Consider the following 19,024-nt stretch of genomic DNA (forward strand, 5'->3'; position numbering starts at 1 on the left):
GGGGCTCCACCTCCCGGGGTTTAAAGCCCGGGGCGGACGGCGGTGCGGGTGTCCCGGGAAAGTTGTGTCCGTGTTGCCATCGGCTGGGAGCGGCTCCAGGAGCGGCAGCGGCGCGGTCGGGGGCTGCCGGGTGCGGGTGCCCCTGGGGGCGACACCCACTCCCCCGCCCACCCCCGGCCCCCTGCCCTCGGCGCTGGTGATGACCCTGAACACGCAGCCCGGCAGCAGGAGCCCGCTGCGGCGGAGGGCCAGCACGCCGCTCCCGCGGCCGGGTGGCTCTGGGGCCACTTCGCGGAGCGAGCCCTATCACCCCCAGCTCGGCCACACCGCCTCCGAGCCGGGCGGCAGAGCCCCCCGCGGCAGCTGGTGCCCCGACTCCTCGGGCTCCCCAAGGCTCAGGGAGCCCCGGTACCGAGTGGTGCTGCTGGGTGACCCCGGCGTGGGGAAGACCAGCCTGGTCAACCTCTTCGCCGGCGTCCCGGAGAGGGATCTGCTGGACCAGCACGGAGGTGGGTGTCTGGTGGGGGGATCTGCTGCAGGGTCACCTGCGGGGCATCCCGTGTCCCCGTGATGGGACGAACCCATGTGCGAGGCGGAGAGGAGCCCGGCACCCTGCTGGGAAGTGCGGCACTGACCGAGCTCTCCCGGTGTCCCGCAGGGGCCGCGTACGAGCGCAGGCTGACCGTGGATGGCGAGGAGACCACGCTGCTGGTGCTGGACACCTGGGAGTCAGAGCAGCGGGTACGGCAGGCTGGGTGCTGGAGACGGCTGGGTGAGCCGGGATGTGCCCGGGGGACACTGTGTGGGCACAAGTGCTGTCTTGGGGCCTCTGAGTGCTTTGAAGGGCACCCTGGGATCCCCCTGTCCATGCCTGGGACTCACCACCTTGGAGCACAGGATACACACTAGGCAAGACAGGCTGGGGTCACATCCCTGCACAGCTCTGTGCCCACTCTCCTGGGGTATGGGGGGCTGCCCCCCGTGTTCTCACCGGTGTGGGTTCTTATATGATAACCCATTTCAAAATGCTTGGAAATGTTTTGGGAATGGGGCTGAGGGATCCAACTGGGTAAATCCATGAGTTGGTATTGCCAGCCAGAACACTTTAACGGACAGAACGGTGCTCCCAAGAGCCTGGCACAGGGCATTCCTCATGCCCAGAACATGAGGTATCTCCTGGGCAGAAATACCAGTGCTGCTGTCACTGCCTCCCTCCAAACGCCTCCCTCCTTCCCTTCCTGCCAGGGCCCTGCATTCCTGTAGGTGCCACCAGGCAGTGAGTCCCGGGAGCAGGGACAGAGTCAGTGCCCAAGCTGTGCACAGGGGTGCAGCACCCACACGGACTGAGCTGTGTTTGGCACTTACCTGCAGTGCCCGGAGGTGCCCCAGCACTGTGACATCCCGACAATGGCCCGCTTTTTTCCCACTATGGCTTGTTCCCACACTGCCCAGCAGTGCCAGGATCATGCAGGGTGAAGCACCCACCACACTGTCCCAGGGCATTCCCAGGGGATTCAGCCTCACCTCTCCCTACCAAGCTGAGCCCACGGCCTCAGTTTGTTGTTGATAGAGAGAAAACTCCCAAACACTCCCCGCAAAACCAAGAGCTTTTAATCTGCATTTAATTAACAGGGTAACACCTGTTCACCACAGTGTGGGGGCTGGTGGGGTGCGCTGACAGGTCCCATCAGTGCCAGGGTGCTCTGCTGTCCCCTGGAAGTGGTCATGGCCACAGATTGGTGACATCTTGTTCCCCACGTGGTGCCAGGGTGAGGAGAGCCAGTGCCGTAGCCACTGCCTGCAGATAGGGAATGCCTACATCATCGTTTACTCTGTCACTGACCGGGACAGCTTCGAGAGCGCCTCAGAGCTGCGCATCCAGCTGCGCCGCGCGCGCCAGGCCGAGGACATCCCCATCATCCTGGTGGGGAACAAAACCGACCTGGTGCGGTGCCGTGAGGTGTCCGAGGAAGGTGAGTGTGGGGTGAAGGTTCTGGCTGGCGGAGAACCCTGAGGGGGCTCCGTGCCCAGCTGCTTCCCCCACATCTGTCCCCTTGTCCCTGGATGTGTGGCTGCTGTTGTGCATGTGGCAGTGCCCGTCCCACAGCACCTGAGGTGCCAGCAGGGCCATGCCCTCTCCCTGCCCTTCCCTTGCAGAGGGCCAGGCGTGCGCTGCTGTCTTCGACTGCAAGTTCATTGAGACGTCGGCGGCTCTGCAGCACAACGTGGCCGAGCTCTTCGAGGGGGTGGTGCGGCAGATCCGCCTGCGCCAAGGGGGCAAAAAGCCCCACCTGCACCCCCCGCCTGGCCAGAAGCACAAGGAGAGCCTCGCCAGCAGAGCACGGCACTTCCTCGACAGGCTGGTGGCCAGGAACAGCAGCAAAGTGGCCCTCAAAGTCCGCTCCAAGTCCTGCCATGACCTGTCTGTGCTCTGAGAGCCACGGTCCTGTCCCTCCGCACACGCCAGCTGGGACTCTGCTCTCCTCCAGCAGTGTGGCCAGTGGCTCTGTGAAGAGCTCAGATGGGGCTGGAGTGATGCTGAGGATGTGGAGCTGTTTTCACTGGTGCTGAGGGATGCAAAGGTGCTCTGGATCCGGCCACTCCCCGCCAGGAGAGGGGATAAGTGGGATCAGGTCCATGGAGTGGAGGACGGGATGGGTACCTGCACTTGGAGTGGTGAGATTTTGGATCACAGCTGCTCCTGCAGAGCTGGAGGTGAGGGGTGGCTGTGCCCCAGAGCAGGGCTGGAGGCTATCAGCAGTGTGGCAGGTCCCACTTGCAGTGCTGTCCTTCGCATGGCAGCAGGGACTGGCCGGGGCACCGTGGCATTGTCCTCCTTGGACAGCCTGGAGCCTGGCTGGGAAAAGGGGACAGGGGAGCACCAGCGGCACCACCTGGCACCCTGACCCTGCTGTGCCAGGGCTTTGTGCCATGTCTCACTGGCACCAGTGTTTCTGTGCTCTCTCTGTACTGGTGTGTTGGGGAAACCCTTGATCTGCAAAATAAACCACATCAGGGAGGTGCTGTTCTCTGCTGGGTCCCTGCCCTGGGGAGCCACATCCCAGAGCCACGGGGTCAGATTGAAGCTCTGTCCTTTGCCTGTGCCAGGGCTGAGGATCTGCTTCCTGCTCTGGCCAGGCCTTGGCTGGCTCCTCCATTAGCTGGAGCATCTTGGGACAGGGAGAGCCTCTGTCCAGGGTTTCCTTTGGCCACCCTTGGTGGAGATCCCAGTTCTTCACCCAGTGATCCAGCATCATCCCCTGTGAAGCCCCCTGCATCTACTGGCTCTGGAAAAGCCTGTGGGAAGGGCTGAGCTCTGCTGAGCTGCAGGTTTAAAGCCCCTGAGCACCGTGGGAGCCACAGCCTGGGCAGGGAGCTGGGTGCTTGGTGGCTCCTGGTGCCCCAGGAAGGGTCAGGGAGCTGGAGCCGAGCAGAATGGCACAGCCAGGAAGGGACGTGCTTGGCTGCAGCAAGCAGGGAATGACCCTGGGCACCCAGGGAGACCATGCCAGAGCTGTGTGGGCTTTGCCTGTTGTTTTTAGGCTGTGCTGCCATCCAGCAGCTGGGATACCATGGGGGAACCTGCTCAGCATCCCGGGCCCGATGCCAGGGAGGATCAGCAGTGCCCTCCTCCTCCTCGGGTCGGGAGTTTCCGCTCGCTCTGTGGCCAGACTGTGGGGAACCACTGGCTGTGGCTGGCAAAATGGGACACTGGGATGGGCCAGCACCCTGTCCCTGTGGGAAACTAGTCTCTCCAGAGGTGCAAATCCCAAGTTTTGCCCTCAGAAATGGGGAGGTGGGTGCTTATATTTTTTTCCCGTGCTGCTTAGCCCATGGCATTGCTGCTGCTCTGCCCTGGAGCTCCCGGCTCCGCGGTTCCCGGTCCTGCTGGAGGCGATGCTGCGGTTCACACAGCGTCAGCCACGCCGGGGTTGGGGGCTGCACCCGAGGGACAGGGGCTCCTGGCTGCTGCCGGCCCCTCCCGCAGCTGCAGCTGGTGTTTCCCTGTGGCAGCAGGCGGGGGAGGGGGCCACGGCATGGAAAGTTGGCAGCCAGCAGAGAGGGGAGTGGAAAGAATGAGCTCAAACCCAGAAAAATGCGGCCGTGCTGGAGGATGGGAGGAGTGGGAGGAGAGGCCAAGGGGGGCCACGGTGAGGCGCTGGGAAACGGAGAGAGGGTGGAAGGAGGGAGGATGGAAGGAGGAGGTGCTGGCAGGGGCCCAGGGACTGCCTGTGGCCCCCATCTGGGCCTGTCCTGGGGAAGGTGGTGCCGGGTCTCGGTGGTACCAGCTGCTCCAGCGAGTGCTCTCGGGGCTATCCCAGTGCCATCAGCCTCTGGGTGGCCCCTGGCTCCAGCGCTATCCCCGGGTGCCATTGCTCCCAATGCCATCCATCCCTGGGTGGCCACCAGCCCCAGTAGAGTCTCCCCCATCCCACGGCCATCAGGGGACAGCAGCCCCCGACTCCCCCATCCCGCTCTGCACAGCGACGCTGCCCTTTGAGAGGATTCCCAGGCCAGGCTGGGATTCAGAAAGGGGCAGTGCCGTGCCAGGGTGGGATGCAGGGGGTGCGGGCACTGCCCTGCGCTGCCCATCCCGCTCCGCTCTGGGAACAGCGGCGGCAGGGAGAGGGCAGCACCGCGGGCAGGAGGCCAAGCCCGCAGAGAGGGGCTCCCAGGAGGCCTTCCCATCTGCCCTCCGCCTGAAACGCGGAGCTATGAATCACCCCGCGCCTGAAATAGATTGCTTTTATTTAAAATATAAAATTTAAAAGACATTTTAAAAAAATAAATTAAAAAAAAAGGCTTGTGTTTTAATCCCTGCTGTGCTCCCGTCTCCTGCCCGTGGCTCAGATCTAAACTGAGGGCAGCACCATTTCACTGCGCTCAAATCTTCACCAATTTCTGCTCCTCAGCAGACTTCCATCATGGTGAGGAGGAGGAGAAGGCTTGGTGGCACAGCCGAGCTGCCAGCGGCTTGGAGTATTTGTGAGGAAAACACACATTTCGGCCAATTTTCCAGCAGAGCCTGGCCCCGGCCCAGCGCGTGGGGAGAATCTGCTGCCATTTATAGGGCGTTTCACAGAAGGGCCGTTTGCTCACGGGCGGGCTGGGAGCGCTCAGGGGCATCCCCAAGAACAGGGGTGCAGATCCTTGGAAAACGCGAAGGGCAGGAAAACCCAGGGCAGCGCAGGAGCCCCGGACCCGCCTCGCTCGGGACACCCGAGCTGCCAGCTCGTGCTGCGGGGGGGCTGCGGGAAACCGGGAGCCTTTCCCTCCTCGGGCGCTGCCCTGCCCGTCCCACAGAGAGGGCCGAGCCCAGCCCAGACCGGGCCGGGGCGGCGGCGCGGGGCTCTGCCCTTCTCCTGGCACCGGGGCCGCCGGGGCGGGGCCGGCTTCAGCGCCGCTACGCGTGACGCACTTCCGGCCGGTAAGGGGACGTGTCGGTGCGGACCGCGGTGGGAGCAGCCGCCATGGAGGAGCCCGCGGCGCACAACGGCAGCGCCGCCGGGGCCGCGCCCGGGGCCGGGACCCCCGCCCGCCCGCCCGCCACCGCCGAGGGCATGGCGCTGGCCTACGGCAGCCTCGTCCTCATGGCGCTGCTGCCCATCTTCTTCGGGGCGCTGCGCTCCGTCAGCTGCGCCAAGAGCAAGGTACCCCCGCGGCTCGGGGCAGCCCGGCCTTCAGGCCTCGCTCCTCCCCAAGGGTCCCCTCCGGGCGCCCCGTTCACGGGAGGACCGGCAGCTGCATGGCCCCTCCCCGGTCCTGGGCCTGGAGGCGCAGGGAGCCCCGGGGAGAGAGTTGGCTTCCCCCGGGGCTTCTGCAGCCACTCCCCACCGCCCCGATAAATTCAAGTGCTGCAAAACACGAGCGTCCCTTGTCCCTCCTCAAGAGGAGCTGTGCTGGGGGACTGTGTGTGGCTGTGCCCCGCGGCACCGGGGCTGCTCCGGGCGTGCTCTCCTGCCTGCACACCCTGTTCTGTCCCGGTACTCCTCTCGCCGTTCTCTGCATTTCGTAGCAGGGACTTAAATCCCAACAGCTGGGCTGCTGCAGTTCGGGAGGAAGGACTGGCTTACACAGTCTGATCTATTACTATTTTAAAAATCTCCTTGTGTGCCCTTAAACCTCATATCAGGGGCTTCAGGTGATCTTGGGGGGCTGTGAGCAAAGCCCAGCCGTGGCTCAGGGTGGGGGTTCTCATCCCTCACTCTGCAGGGAGCAGCAGGAATTTGGGCACCTTTGCACTGCAGGGCACAGCATGACAACTGCCATGCCTGGGATAAGCTGCACGAGGGCTTTTGAGGTGCTCTCGATCCGTGCTGGCCGCAGGTGTTTGCCTGAGTGAGATTAGATCTCTGAGCAGCAGCCAGCTGGGCAGGGAGCAGGCAGAAAACAGGCAGAAAACAGCCCTCTGCCTCCTCTGAAAGCTGAAGGTCTCCTGTGGGAAATGGCTTGAAAGAGGCTGGTTGAGGTGGTGCAAAGATGTCTTGGAAGGGGTTTATGAATCTGGGGCTTCTGAGCACGAGAAGCGTCCCAAGAGCAAGGTGAGGGATGAGAAGGTGGCTGGAGAGACGCCTCGTGCGCGGGGTGGTCGCAGATGGTGGCACAGATGGGGCTGGCTGGGCGTGAGCGGTGAGGGAGCCCAGCTCCCCTCTGGGCAGGGGAGGACGGAACAATGCCAGCACAGGATTTTTTCCTTCTCCAGGAGGAGAAAAGCAGTAAAATTTGGCTGCCCCGGGAAGGACGAGTGCAAGGTTTGTGTTTTCCAGCTCAGGCTCTGCCTCTGACACAGCCTCACCTCTGGATATAGCAGGGGCCAGTTTTGTCCCTCCCAGAATTGCTCTGGAGCGTTGTGTGCTGTGTCTGTTCAGCCCCTGCTCAGGGGTGAAGCCAGGGCAGGGGCTGATCCATTCCTGTTGTGTCCTTCTGTCCCCAGAACTCCTCGGAGATGCCAGAGACCATTACCAGCCGAGACGCTGCTCGCTTTCCCATTGTTGCCAGTTGCACCCTCCTGGGGCTCTACCTCTTCTTTAAAGTAAGTGAGTGGCACTGGAGCTGGGGAGGACATCCTCCTGCCTGGCAGGAGCTCCCATAACGGGGTGGCTCTGTTTTGGCCCTTGGTGTTGGGACAGAAGGTGTGTAAGGCTGCGCGCTTCGGTGTCACCGTGCAGGAGGACGTCAGTTCTTGCCTGAATTGTCACAGCTTGGGGGAAATCAGAGCCTGTTTGTGCACAGGTTGTGTCTGGAGAGCTGCCGAGGAGCAAATAGCCCTGAGCTCTTCCTGCCTCCGTGGGCCAACCTGACAGGGCACAGGCTGGAGCCAGAAGGTGCCAGGGTCTCTGAGGGGCAAATGCTGTTGGCTCTGTGTTGTGTTCCACGCTGTGCTCCTGGAGCCATTTCAGCTGCGGGCCTGGGGGAGCCCCTGTGTGATCAGGTGAAGATTTTTAGACATTCAGAGCCCACAGGCAGAGTCAGATGACCTGAGAAATGGATGGGAGCTCTCAGCAGCTCGTGTTTTTGGTGGTGTGGAGAAGATGTCTTGGCCTCAAGCACCTTGAGGTGCCCATGCAGGTCTGGCACATGGCTGAGCACTCAGAGGGGTCTGGGGAGCTGCAGCACAGAGTGGTCCTGTGGGCATGGCAGCTTCCAAGCTGTGCTGTTTTGGGATCCCTGCAAGGTGCCAAGGTGCTCCTGGCTGGCCAGGAGGTGAGGGTTAAGGTGCAGAAGGTTAATGGTACAGTTCCAGGAGGGCACACAGGGCCCCAGGATCCTTCCACACTGGTTTGCAGGGGTGTGATTCAGTAGGGGAGCCTGTGACTTGGAGGGCAGGAGTTTTAATAATGCCCTGTTTAATTAGGGCATGGGATGCTGCTGCTCCCCTGGGCTTGGGCAGCCCCTGGGAGCAGTGCCTCTCTCCCTGCTCTGCAGGGGAAGCTCTGGCCTCCTTTCTGCAGCACTGGAGCTATTTTTTGACCTGAGCAGCTCACAGATGCACTACAGCTCACGGGCCCATTGTGCTTGTTCTTTGAGCACATGGCTATTTCCAACATATTCTCTCTCAGCATGCAGGAATTTGGGTTATTCTAACTATTCTTCTTATTTCCCTGGAGCACTGACACAGCAGCTGCCAACAGGAGCATGAGGATGGGGAGGATGCCGTGGTTACTAACCCCTCTGTGGTTTTGTCTTGCAGATATTCTCTCAAGAGTACATCAATCTTCTGCTTTCCATGTATTTCTTTGTGCTGGGGATCCTGGCCCTGTCCCACACTATCAGGTACAGCACAAGGATGGGTGTGACTGGGGCAGGGCCTAAAGCTTCAGTTCATTTTATTGGAAGATTTTTAGAGCACCACTGCCCTGCAGCAGAGCCAGGTCTTTAGGGTATTTGCCCAGCCTTTTAGGGAGTTGTCCCTTGGTGGTGGGAACCAAAGCCCAGGGGGTCCTGGGAAGCCATACACCAGTACTGGGACAAGGCCAGCTCACCCTAAGGAGCTTCTCTGGCTCAGAACCACAGAATCAGAATATCCTGAGTTGCAAGGGAACCACAAGAATTGAGTCCAAACTCTGACCTTCCACAGGGCAACTCCAAAAATCCCACCGTGTTCCTGAGAGTGTTTTCCAAACAGTTCCTGAAATCTGGCAGGCTCAGGGCCATGACCACTACCCTGGGGAGTCTGTAACAGTGCCCAGCCACCCTCTGGGTGAAGAGCCTTTTCTTTATATCCAGTTTAAACCCCTCTTGGCACAGTTCTTCCTGCCCTGCAGAGGGGAGAGCTCAGCAGCACCCTTGCTGGGATGGGTGACACAGGCAGCTGGAGCTCGTGGTAATGTCCCTCCTCTCGTGCCCATGCGTGGCACGAGGTGTTGAAAGCTCAGACTGTTTCAGTAACTGAAAAAGTTGAACTGGTTTCCTGTTTCGCGAGCTCTGCGGCGTTGGGGACCAGATGCTTTCCCTTGACTGCTGCTGGGCACGGGTTTGCTCTGCTCCTGGCTCTGCAGCACAGCCAGTCAGTGGTGGCCCAGCCACTGCTGGGTACCCACAGGGTTGCTGGGGGGCATAGGGCGTTTGCTGGGGTCTGGGTTGGGTCCTCTTCTCTTGTGGATGATGCTCTGTTTTCTTGCCCTGGAGTATCTGGGGGACTGTCGCTGTCAGATCAGATCTCTGTGCAGGATGAGTTGCTGTGGCTCCTGCCAGTTCCTGATGGAGCAGATGGCATTTCCTGCTCTTGGGAGGGGGTGTGGGGCCCCCTCAAACGCAGAGGTGCTGGGCAGCACATCCTGTGGGGTTTCTGTCCGACTGCCCTTCTCTACACCTCTCGTTTCAGCCCCATGATGAACGGATTCTTCCCTGCAAATTTCCCCAACAAACAGTACCAGCTCCTCTTCACCCAGGGCTCCGGGGAGAGCAAGGAGGGTACGTTGGCTTTCCTGTCTTTCAGGGGAGCCTGAATGTTTTCTGCATTTAGTGTTCCTTTTTTTTCCCTTTTTTGGTGTTACTACTCTCCCATTGAAACAACCTTCTCAAAGACTTGCCTCTTGCTCCCTGCTGAGCTTCCATAGCCCCTGTGAGCCCCATGTGTCCCTGCAGAGCTGGGCTGGCACTCTGCCTTTGTGCTGCCTCTGGCTGGCAGGGAGACCCCAGAAACACCTCCCAGAGTGCTGTGGGGATGGAGCTACGGCTGTTGTTAAATGCACAGCCTTTATTTAAGCCCCTTGGAAAGCATAGGCCTGGCTGGTTTGTGCTGCCTTATCGGGGCCAGGTCTTTGCACTGCAGAAAGATGCTTTGATAAGTATCCTGCCCTGTAGTAGCTTTCCTGGTAAGGGAGTATATCTGGTGATACCACCAGGAGTTAACTGGCACAGGAAGAGGGAGAAGATTTCTCTCTCCCTGCCTTAGGCAGTGCCTGAATCCAATTTCCTTATTGACAGCGGGACCATGGATGCTGTCCATGTGCAGAGTCTGGCTGAAGGAGAAGGTCTGAGCTTTGCAGAGCCCACTGCTCATTCCCAGGTGGTTTGCACGTGTGTACCACGGGTACAGTCCCCTCATTTGGGACATGGGCACTGAGCTCTGGGGCTCCCCAGCTGTGGAATCACTCATATCAGCCCTGTGTGGGAAGGGGAGCTGCCCGGCCTGCCCCAAGCCTGACTTCTCTGTTTTCTTGCAGAAATAGTGAATTATGAGTTTGACACCAAGGATCTCGTGTGCCTGGCCTTGAGCAGTGTTGTGGGGGTCTGGTACCTGCTGAGGAAGGTAAGTGAGGCACAGCTGGGGACTGGGCTGGATCAGACACGGACTCATTTCCATGCAGGGTGGGGGTTCTGTGTACAGCAGGACCCAGATCTCCTTTTCCTGTCCCTCTCAGCACTGGATTGCCAACAATCTCTTCGGGCTGGCATTCTCCCTCAACGGGGTGGAGCTGCTGCACCTGAACAACGTCAGCACTGGCTGCATCTTGCTTGGGGGCCTCTTCATCTATGATGTGTTCTGGGTAAGCAGGAGCATTCTGCAGGCCACTGGTGGAAGCGTGTGCCTGGCATTCTGCCTTTCTGGAGGCACCACACTGGCTGGACATACACTTGAAGTCAGAATTTTCGGTTTCTCAGCCCAGAGGGGTGTGGCAGGGTTGATGACAGAATCCACAGTGGCAGAATGTGGCTCATCAAGTGTGTTTTCTTTTATTCTCTCACTCAGAGAGCCCAGGGCTGGCAGGGGCCTCATCATAGCTATTGTGGGGTACTCAGTGTGTGTCATATCTGATCCTGTATTCCTCACTATGGTCTTCCCAAGGCCTGACAGCTGTTGGGTGGGCTGGAGGCTGCTCTGGGGCACACTGAGCCTGCTTGTATGAGCTGTGCCTTGGCTCTGTCATCTCCTGGTTTCGTTAGTGTCCTTCTGTTCTCTTGCACAGAGCACCAGACCCTGGAATGCATCCAGTCCCTTTTCCTCAGCCGGTGCTGCACCCTAACTTTTTCATTTTGAGGTTTTTCTTGTTTCTTTCAATGTTTGAGCTGCTTTTGTAGAGGAAAGGGGGGCGGGGAAGGCAGGAATGCAGTCGTGTGCTCTGCTCCATGCATGGAAGAATATTTCTGCTTGTAATGTCTGTATTCTCCAGTCCTTCCTGCTGCCTCCACCTTCTGAATCACCATGTTTCCAAATGTCTGAGAGCCTTGTATACATTGAGGTCTGTCCAGCAGCTCTGCAGCTGCCTGTGTAATCCCTCCATATTTACGCCTGGCTGCTGTGGGTTGTTTTGTACTTGGCCGGTGGTGCCCGTTTCCCAGGCTCGTTAACAGTCTGGGCTCTGTGGTTTTTTAGCCTGTGGGCCACTTCCTCTGCAGCTCTCATCTGGAGGGGACTCAGCCTTCTGCCTTAGCACACCTGGTGCCCCAGGCCCTGCTTAGTGTGCGAGTGTCTTCCAGTGCTTTGGGGACCCTGAGTGCACCCCTCTGCTCTGCATTTGCTGTCTGTCTCTCACCTTGGCTTCCCCATGGATCAGGGTGTTGCTGGAGACTTAGGGAAGGGCTGCCTTGAAGTGGAGGCTCTGGTACTGTGCCCCTCTGCAGGAACTGGTCACTTGGATCTTGGTGTGGATTCAGTCACAGTGAGATCCCAGGAGGGTTTCAAGGAGGAAGGAGATCTCAAGGGATTGATACTGTTACCCCTACATAGTTTTGGAAGGGCATGTGATACTTTTCCCTGTCCCAATGTCAAGTCCTGTCGCTCCATAGCAATGCTCAGAACTTGCTGCATCTTACAGGAGTTAATCTGATGCTTTAAGATTCCCCTTTAATCCAAAGCTCCAGGATCTTGCTCACCAGTGCTAACCAGCACCTGTTTTTTGTGCCTGCTGGACTGGAAGCTTAGAGATGGCAAGGTGCAGAGATCACAGTGGCTGCCCTCAGTGTTTACAGTCCACCCCCCAAACGCTGCCAGCATTTACAGCTGATAGGGCTGTGCAAGTAAATGACCTCAGAGCAAACTGCAGCTGATCTGACACTTGCCCCTGTCCCCGCTGGAAGCTCCTGCCCTCCAATTGGATGTAACATGGAGCTGACTGATTAAAGCTGAACTGAGGAGGTGGGCAGCAGCTCTGCCATGTGAGCTGTCCCCATGCTGCTCTGAGAGCAGGACAGCCGCGAAGCAGCCACCTGCCCCAGTGCCACCCTATGCCCTATGCCTCCTCCCCCAGTCAGTGGGCTTGCTTGCAGGGCTCCTGTGCCCACATTTTGGCAGGCCAATGGCTGTTTTTTGCCACTGAGGCCACTCCTGGCCCTTGGGTGGGGCTGTAGCTGAGCATTGTGTGTGTGTTCCAGTGCAGCTGTGTCTTCCCCCAGGCAGTGGGCTTGCTTGCAGGGCTCCTGTACCCACATTTTGGCAGGCCAATGGCTGTTTTTTGCCACTGAGGCCACTCCTGGCCCTTGGGTGGGGCTGTAGCTGAGCATTGTGTGTGTGTTCCAGTGCAGCTGTGGTCACCTTGGGCTCCTTCTGTTCTAGGTCTTTGGCACCAACGTGATGGTGACAGTTGCCAAATCGTTTGAGGCCCCAATAAAACGTGAGTAGATCTTCCCTGTGTGCTGGGGTGCCTTTTGCTGCAAGCCCTGCTCCGTGCACCCTCCACCTCTGGAGATGGTTCAGGCTGGGATGTGTGCAGGAACATTTCCCTCCTCCCTGTCACTGGCCAGCCTCAAGCCAAGGCAGGTCTCTGGAAAGGGATGGTTTGCAGTGCCCTGGTCTCTCTGGGTCATTCTGCACCTTTGGAGTGTGCAATTTCACCTGCTTATAAAAACAGTCCATATCAAATAAACACCACCAAAAAAAAAAACCAAAAACTACAGAGCCCCAAAACAACAGGAGGGCTGAACTGGTGCTGCTGTGGAGCATGCAGTAGTTTGGTCCCTGGTTTCTTGTTCTGGAATTGTCCCAGAAAGAACAGGGAAAGCTACAAGGAATGAGGGGGCTGAGAGCAGGGACAGGTCTCTTGCCCTGCTCTGGTCCCTGTTTGCCAAGCCCTGTGGGGCTGGGGTCTGCTCCGTGGGACACTCCCCCTCACTGTGCCTCGCTCTGCTCCTCGCAGTGGTTTTCCCTCAGGACCTGCTGGAGAAGGGGCTGGACGCCGACAACTTCGCCATGCTGGGACTGGGAGACATTGTCATTCCGGGTGAGGACAGAGGAGGGAGGACGGGACTGGGGCCTCCTTTGAGGGGGCTGCGGGGAGCTGAGCAGGTGCCTGGCTCTGCCCTTGGCCGGGCGCAGCCCCGCGCGGGTCTCCCGGTGGGTTGGGAGCCTCCCGCCGGTCCCGGTGCTGTCCCGGTGCCGCGTGCCACGAGAGGGCACTGTCCCCCCGAGCACGGCGCCGGAGCACCGCGGGTCCTGCCCTGCCTCTTGGAGCCTGCCCTGCCCCTCCAGCCCCTCGCTGTCCCTTCCCTGCTCCTCTGGCCCCTCGCTGTCCCTCCTCTGCCACTTCCAGCCCCTCATTGTTTCCTTCTCCCTGCAGGGATCTTCATTGCCTTGCTGCTGCGGTTTGATATCAGGTGAGCAGGCGGCAGGGAAGGGTCTCTGGCAGGTTGGATCTTGCAGCATATTTGAGCTGCTTTTGTAGAGGAAAAAAGGGAAGGGGGAGCCAGGAGTGCAGTGGTGTGCTCCCTTCTGGAGCTGGCTGTGGAGACACACTGGGGAGTGTAAGGAAAAGCTCTTGGAGAGGGGGCTGGCTCTGTGAGCACCTCCTGAGCACTGGGGGCGAGTGCTTGAGTTCAAGCATAGGTAGGGCAGGCAGCACAGGGATGGGCAGCAGCACATAGCAGCCACACAGAGCTTCACCAGCTCCCTGGAGCCAAGGAGTGGAGGGCAGCCCAAGGAGAGGAAGCAGTGACAGCGTGGGAAAGAGCCGGGGGTGCTGGCACCTGGGAAGTGCTCGCGTGGATGCAAATGGGTGCCTGGCAGTGCTGGCTGCCTCCAGGTTGCCACTGATGTTGGAGGAAGCAGCTCCTTCCCACGTAGGGAAGCTGCACCTACAGCTGGGCTGCAGCAGTTGCTCCACACTGAAAGGCTCTGGGGAACAGGGTGCTCTGTGACTGTGGTGGTGTGGCCCTGCTCCCACTGTTCTTGCACAGACCCTCTGGTCTGTGCCAGCTTTTCCAGGTGTTACCACCCACATCCTGCCTGCACCTGCTGGGAATCCCAGTTCCTGGCCTGTGATAAAATAGTAACTGCTGAGAGCCAGGGACAGGCTCCACTAACGCAATGGGACCTTCTCCCTGGGTCCTAGCCCTAATTCCTGCCTTCCCAGTTGCCATCCAGCAGCAGCAGCATCACTTGCCTTCTTCCCTTCTCCAGCCCCTCACCTGGGTATTACTGCCTTCAGTCCCACACTGCTCCCACAACACCAGGGGCTGCACAGGCAGAGCATCACTCTGCACACTCCATTGTGGTGGGAGATGCCCAGGAAAACCAGGCCAATTCCATTTTGGCCACTGGCATTCCAGACCAGAGGTCATTGAGCTCTTCCCTTTCCCTACAGCCTGAAGAAGAACACGCACACGTATTTCTACACCAGCTTTGTGGCCTACATCTTTGGGCTGGGCCTCACCATATTCATCATGCACATCTTCAAGCATGCCCAGGTGAGCTCCACCCTGCTGTCTCCTGTGGATGCACATCCAAGTGTGTCAGGCCAGCTTGGCCATGAAGTTCCTGCATCCTGCCAGGAAAAAGTAGATTTATTTCTTCTGGCTTTGATTTTCCAGTGCTTGTCTGTACCTTTCCCTTCCCAAAGCTCCTGTGCCCAGCTGGAGCAGAGGCCAGCTTGGGGCAAGGCTCCTTGTTTCCACCAGCAGCCCCTCAGCCAGGGGCCCTGTGTTTTTTGGCTCTTTAACCAAGCTGCCCTGAGCACCCACTGGCTGTGCTGCAGGGGGCTCTGGGAGCCCATACACTGTGGCCTGCACAGGGGCTCTCAGTGTGTTCATGGCCTACTGGGACCTCACAGCGAGGATTTTCTCAGAATCCCAGAATGGTTTGGGAAGGGACCTCTGAGACCATCTTGTTTCAACTCCCCTGCCATGGGCAGAGACACCAACCACTAGACCAGTCTGCTCCACGCCCTGTTCCAACCTGGCCTTGAACGCTTCCAGGGATTGAACATCCACAGCTTCTCTGGGCAGCTTGTGCCAGGATCTCACCACCCTCACAGGAAAGAATTTCCTCCTAATACCCAATCTAGCTTCATGCTGGTGCAGCTCTAACTGAGCTCTTGAAGCTGCTCTTTGGGGTATTTACTCCTGTGTAGCCATGTGACAGATACCATGGGTGCAGCGGGGACAAGGCCATGAGCTCACCTTGCACTCTTCCCTCGGGGTGATTTGTGGTTTGGTTTAACAGTTGTTTTCCTTCCCCGCAGCCTGCGCTGCTGTACCTGGTCCCTGCCTGCATCGGATTCCCGCTTCTGGTGGCCTTGGCAAAGGGAGAAGTAACCGAAATGTTCAGGTGAGCCTCAGCTGGCCGTGGAGCTGTTTTGCCGGCGGCGCTGGAGCGCACGGAGCGTGCAGATGTTCCCACGCCTGGGCACAGCTGGAGGGACGGGTTCACGTGGGCACGCTCTGGGTGTGCGCCGGCACGTGCGTGGGTGGAGGGAGCGGGGCTGTGTCCGTACATGCCGGGCCTGGCTCCCGCCGCCTCCCGGGAGCTGGGTGGGAGCCGTGCTGTGCTACCAGCAGGCAGCACCTGGTATTGCTTTACGCCCCAGTGACAGACTCTTCCCGTGCGCTGGCAGGCAGGGGAGGGTGGGACTGCACACCTGGTGTGGAGGTACTTGGTCATTGTGTCCCAGGGCTTGTGGGTGGGGAGAAATGGAGCCAGAGCCGGCTGTGAGAGCAGCCAAGGCTGGCTCGAGCACATCCCAGCCTCCCCACTTGGGCAGAGTCTCCTGGTTTGTAGTAGTCTCCCTGCCCCAGAGATTCTGTGTACAGAGGAAGGGGGACTGGGCTGTTGTGCTCAGCTGTTCTCTGAGCCTGTCCGGGCTGTCGGTGGGCAGCTCTGGCCTCCTGCGTGAGAGCTGTTTCTCTGTCGTGCTCGAGACCTGCTGGTGGCTCAGCGCAGTGATGAGGTTTGACGCAGAGGAGGGAAGGGAAGTGAACATCCTAAAATAGGGCAGTGTACCCTCCAGCCTCCCCAGTGCCCCAGCCCGGGGAGTGTTCCTGAGCTCCCAGCCTCCTCAGAGGGAAACCGGGCGCAACGGGAAGCCAGCTGTCCTCCCTCCTCCCTCCCCTCCCCTCCCCTCCCCTGGGAGATGCAGGTATGCATGTTCCCAGCGGCTCTCAGCTGGGCCATCCCCAGCCCTGCCGCACCTGCCCCTCCTTTGATGTTTGCTTCTGACAATCGCTGCTGCAGGCACTGAGTGTCCTGGGATCGTCCTTCCTGTGCACCTGGGATCCTGCAGCCGCTTTCCCCAGTGCTGTGACTCACCAGCTGACAGCAGCAGCAGCTCCTGCCAGGAAACTGGGGAGAGATGAGCTGTGAGGCTGGGCCCACTGGGCAGCAAGGAGCACAGGCAGCCTGGCAGCCAGGGGCTAGTGTGCTCCCAGGGCAGTAGCACCAAGAGCAGGATGCTGGAGGGTTGCAAACTTGATGGCCCCAGGGGCCTCCCAGGGCAGTAGCACAAGCAGCAAAATGTTGGCAGGGCAAGAGCAGGATGCTGGAGGGTTGCAAACTTGATGGCCCCAGGGGGCCAGACCTCCCTTGAAGTTGCAGGCAGAGGAAGTGGGATTCGGAGGGACCAATGCCTGGAGGGCAGTGGCTCCCACCGCAGGAATCCCACCAGGTGTAGGTCGCTCTGCTGTGGTGCTTTGGTGTACCCTGATCCTCCCTGGAACTGTCAGTAACTGTGGTCTCTGCCTGCACATGGTGTCTCACAGCAGTGAGGGTCTGCAGGCAGGGTGGGAGTGAGCAGATCTGTGCTGCAGGCCCAGGGACAGATCTGTGCTGGTGGAGCAGAGGTTGGTGACATTGGGATCAGCTCTGTGGCACTCAGCCTTGCCAGACCTCCCTAGGCTAGGCAGAAAGCTCCCTCAGCAATGGGAACCCATCCTGCTCCCCACATCTGCTGTGGGCACGCTGTCCTCAAGCGGCAGGCCAGGGTCTGCTGTGTCCCTCTGTCACCTGCCCAGCCCCTGGGCTGCTCCGCTGCCACCTCCCCACTGCCCAGGCTTGCTCTCCCTGGGTTCTGGCTGCCTGGCTCTGCTAATGCCAGTGGGAGCTGCCTCATCCCTGAGTTTCAGTGCTCACTTTTCCATGCTGCAGCCCTGTCCTGGAGTCTGCAGGCAAGGAGAGGCCAGCGGGTGCAAGCAGGTGAAGGGGGATGCCAGGCTTCCTGCACAGGGCGCTGCGTTCTCGGTGCTCTCACTCCAAAACTCTTCTGCTTTTTCTCTTCCTCCCCCCCCTCCTTTCTGTCCTTTTCTTTCCCTTCCTGCTTCCTCTCTCTCCTGCAGCTACGAATCCTCTGCTGAAATCTTGCCTCACACACCAAGACTTACCCACTTCCCCACGGTGTCTGGCTCGCCGGCCAGCCTGGCTGATTCCATGCAGCAGAAACTGTCCTGTCCCCGCCGACGCCGGCAGCAGAGCCCTAGTGCCATGTAGCCACTGCCACCGGGGGCCCTTGTCTGTCGCTCTGGCCAGGTAGGGGCAGGTCCTGGCTCTCCCTGGCCCAAGCTCTCCCTATTCCCAGCTCTCCTCACTCTGTGGGCAGAGGCTGCAGCTGTTGCTGTGCTGCTGTGGGCCGGCTTTCTCTCCCATTCTGAGAGAGAAGACTGGGAAGGGCAAGAAGATTTGACAACCTTGTCCTTTCTGCTTGGAGCAGCATTCCCATTTCCTTAGCCAGAGCCCTGGGGCCACTGCTGGAGGGGGTTTGCAGCCAGAGGAGTGAGACCCTGGGAGGGAACGCCGCTGTTGGTCTTGCTGCAGTTCCCCTGTTAACCGGCCCCACTGGCACCAGTGCTCAGCCAAGGAAAGCATGTGCTATCCAGGATATCCAATAGTGCTCTTGGGAACGAGGACAGATCCCCAGGCACAGAGCTGGCCCCTGGCTGGGTCCACCCTACCCTTGGAGATATCTGGGCATCCCTCATCTCCCTGCCTGGGCTCTGCCCCATGGGGCTTCCTGTGCTGGAGCCCACCTTGTCCTCAGCAGCAGCAGGGCAGAAGGCAAGGCCACAGGCTGGGCTGTCCCCACGTGGCACAGGGCTCTGTCGCCAGGGAGAAGCTGGCCCCACTCATGTCCTTCTTGTCCCCAGCTACGAGGAGAGCTCAACCCCCAAGGAGGCAGCAGGGGCTTCCAAAGAAGAGCCAACAGAGGCCTCCAAGAAGGAGAAGTGACCTTGCCCGTGGGCTGTGCCCGGCGCTGCTGGGCTGGGGCCCTTCAAGACCCTTTGCAAGTGACAGATGACGAAACAATTGTGCAAGAGCATCATGTTGTGTGTGTCGGAGCAGCCACCCAGGTGGGGTATCGATGTATGCCGGTTTTTAAATTTTGTATTGTGCATTTGCTTTCTCTCATATTAAACCATATTGAAGGAAGGAGTGCTGGTGTGGCCATGCCCCTGCTCAGCCGCCCAGCCAGAACCGGGATTGGCATCAGCTCACCTGCCTTCTCCCACTGGAGCTGGTGGCTATTGTCTGGCTGTTTCCAAGTGACCGTCCCCTTCCCCCTCCCACTCCTCTGGCACTGGGCCTTCCCCCAGCCTGGCCCCTGCTCTGTAGTACCCAGATTTAGGGCTGGAGTCACTGAGCCCTGTGTGGGTTTGAGCTGGGATCTTGCCCTAGAGAAGGGTGGCTGATCAGGGATTGGGATGCAGGAACCCCACAGGATGGGAATGTGCTCTGCCTCAGCTGCTGGGGTGCTCAGTGAGCTGAGGCTAACGCCCCATGGCCTAGGGAAGCAGGAATGGGAGGGGTAGGAGTGGGTAACCTCAAACCCAGCCCTGAAGCAGGGTGAGGACAGTATGGATTGTCCCCCTTCCTCGCAGGGAG

At 59.6% G+C, this 19,024-nt stretch overlaps 2 protein-coding genes across 4 annotated transcripts; both read left to right on the forward strand.

Moving 5' to 3' along the window:
- Positions 1 to 3,017, forward strand: REM1 (RRAD and GEM like GTPase 1). The gene is made up of 4 exons (XM_041396119.1): positions 1 to 509; positions 659 to 741; positions 1,769 to 1,973; positions 2,158 to 3,017. Exons 1-4 carry the CDS (start codon positions 200 to 202, stop codon positions 2,433 to 2,435), a joined length of 876 nt encoding a protein of 291 aa, XP_041252053.1. The 5' UTR covers positions 1 to 199; the 3' UTR covers positions 2,436 to 3,017.
- Positions 3,018 to 5,420: 2,403 nt separating this feature from the next.
- HM13 (histocompatibility minor 13) lies at positions 5,421 to 18,575 on the forward strand. 3 transcript variants are annotated; one of them, XM_041396156.1, is made up of 13 exons: positions 5,424 to 5,651; positions 6,935 to 7,033; positions 8,192 to 8,274; positions 9,326 to 9,414; positions 10,170 to 10,255; positions 10,368 to 10,493; positions 12,500 to 12,557; positions 13,080 to 13,163; positions 13,500 to 13,536; positions 14,523 to 14,625; positions 15,399 to 15,484; positions 17,485 to 17,674; positions 18,289 to 18,575. In XM_041396156.1, exons 1-12 carry the CDS (start codon positions 5,472 to 5,474, stop codon positions 17,633 to 17,635), a joined length of 1,182 nt encoding a protein of 393 aa, XP_041252090.1. In that variant the 5' UTR covers positions 5,424 to 5,471; the 3' UTR covers positions 17,636 to 17,674; positions 18,289 to 18,575. The 3 variants fall into 3 exon arrangements, with proteins under 3 accessions (XP_041252091.1, XP_041252090.1, XP_041252092.1); XM_041396158.1 differs by lacking the exon at positions 5,424 to 5,651 and adding an exon at positions 6,696 to 6,752; XM_041396157.1 differs by lacking the exon at positions 17,485 to 17,674 and having other exon boundaries at positions 5,421 to 5,651.
- Positions 18,576 to 19,024: the final 449 nt, after the last annotated feature.

Source organism: Onychostruthus taczanowskii, unplaced genomic scaffold (assembly GCF_017590055.1).
Source record: "Onychostruthus taczanowskii isolate IOZ18803 unplaced genomic scaffold, ASM1759005v1 scaffold126, whole genome shotgun sequence".
Classification (NCBI taxonomy): Eukaryota; Metazoa; Chordata; class Aves; order Passeriformes; family Passeridae; genus Onychostruthus; species Onychostruthus taczanowskii.

Excerpts from the sequence above, each read along its gene's own strand:
- REM1 (XM_041396119.1), top strand. The coding sequence starts at position 200 with ATGACCCTGAACACGCAGCCCGGCAGCAGGAGCCCGCTGCGGCGGAGG. Across the intron at positions 742-1,768 it reads CCTGGGAGTCAGAGCAGCGG|GGTGAGGAGAGCCAGTGCCG; the intron begins GTACGGCAGGCT and ends ACGTGGTGCCAG. Across the intron at positions 1,974-2,157 it reads CCGTGAGGTGTCCGAGGAAG|AGGGCCAGGCGTGCGCTGCT; the intron begins GTGAGTGTGGGG and ends CTTCCCTTGCAG.
- HM13 (XM_041396156.1), top strand. The coding sequence starts at position 5,472 with ATGGAGGAGCCCGCGGCGCACAACGGCAGCGCCGCCGGGGCCGCGCCC. Across the intron at positions 10,256-10,367 it reads TCTGGTACCTGCTGAGGAAG|CACTGGATTGCCAACAATCT; the intron begins GTAAGTGAGGCA and ends TGTCCCTCTCAG. Across the intron at positions 10,494-12,499 it reads TCATCTATGATGTGTTCTGG|GTCTTTGGCACCAACGTGAT; the intron begins GTAAGCAGGAGC and ends CTTCTGTTCTAG.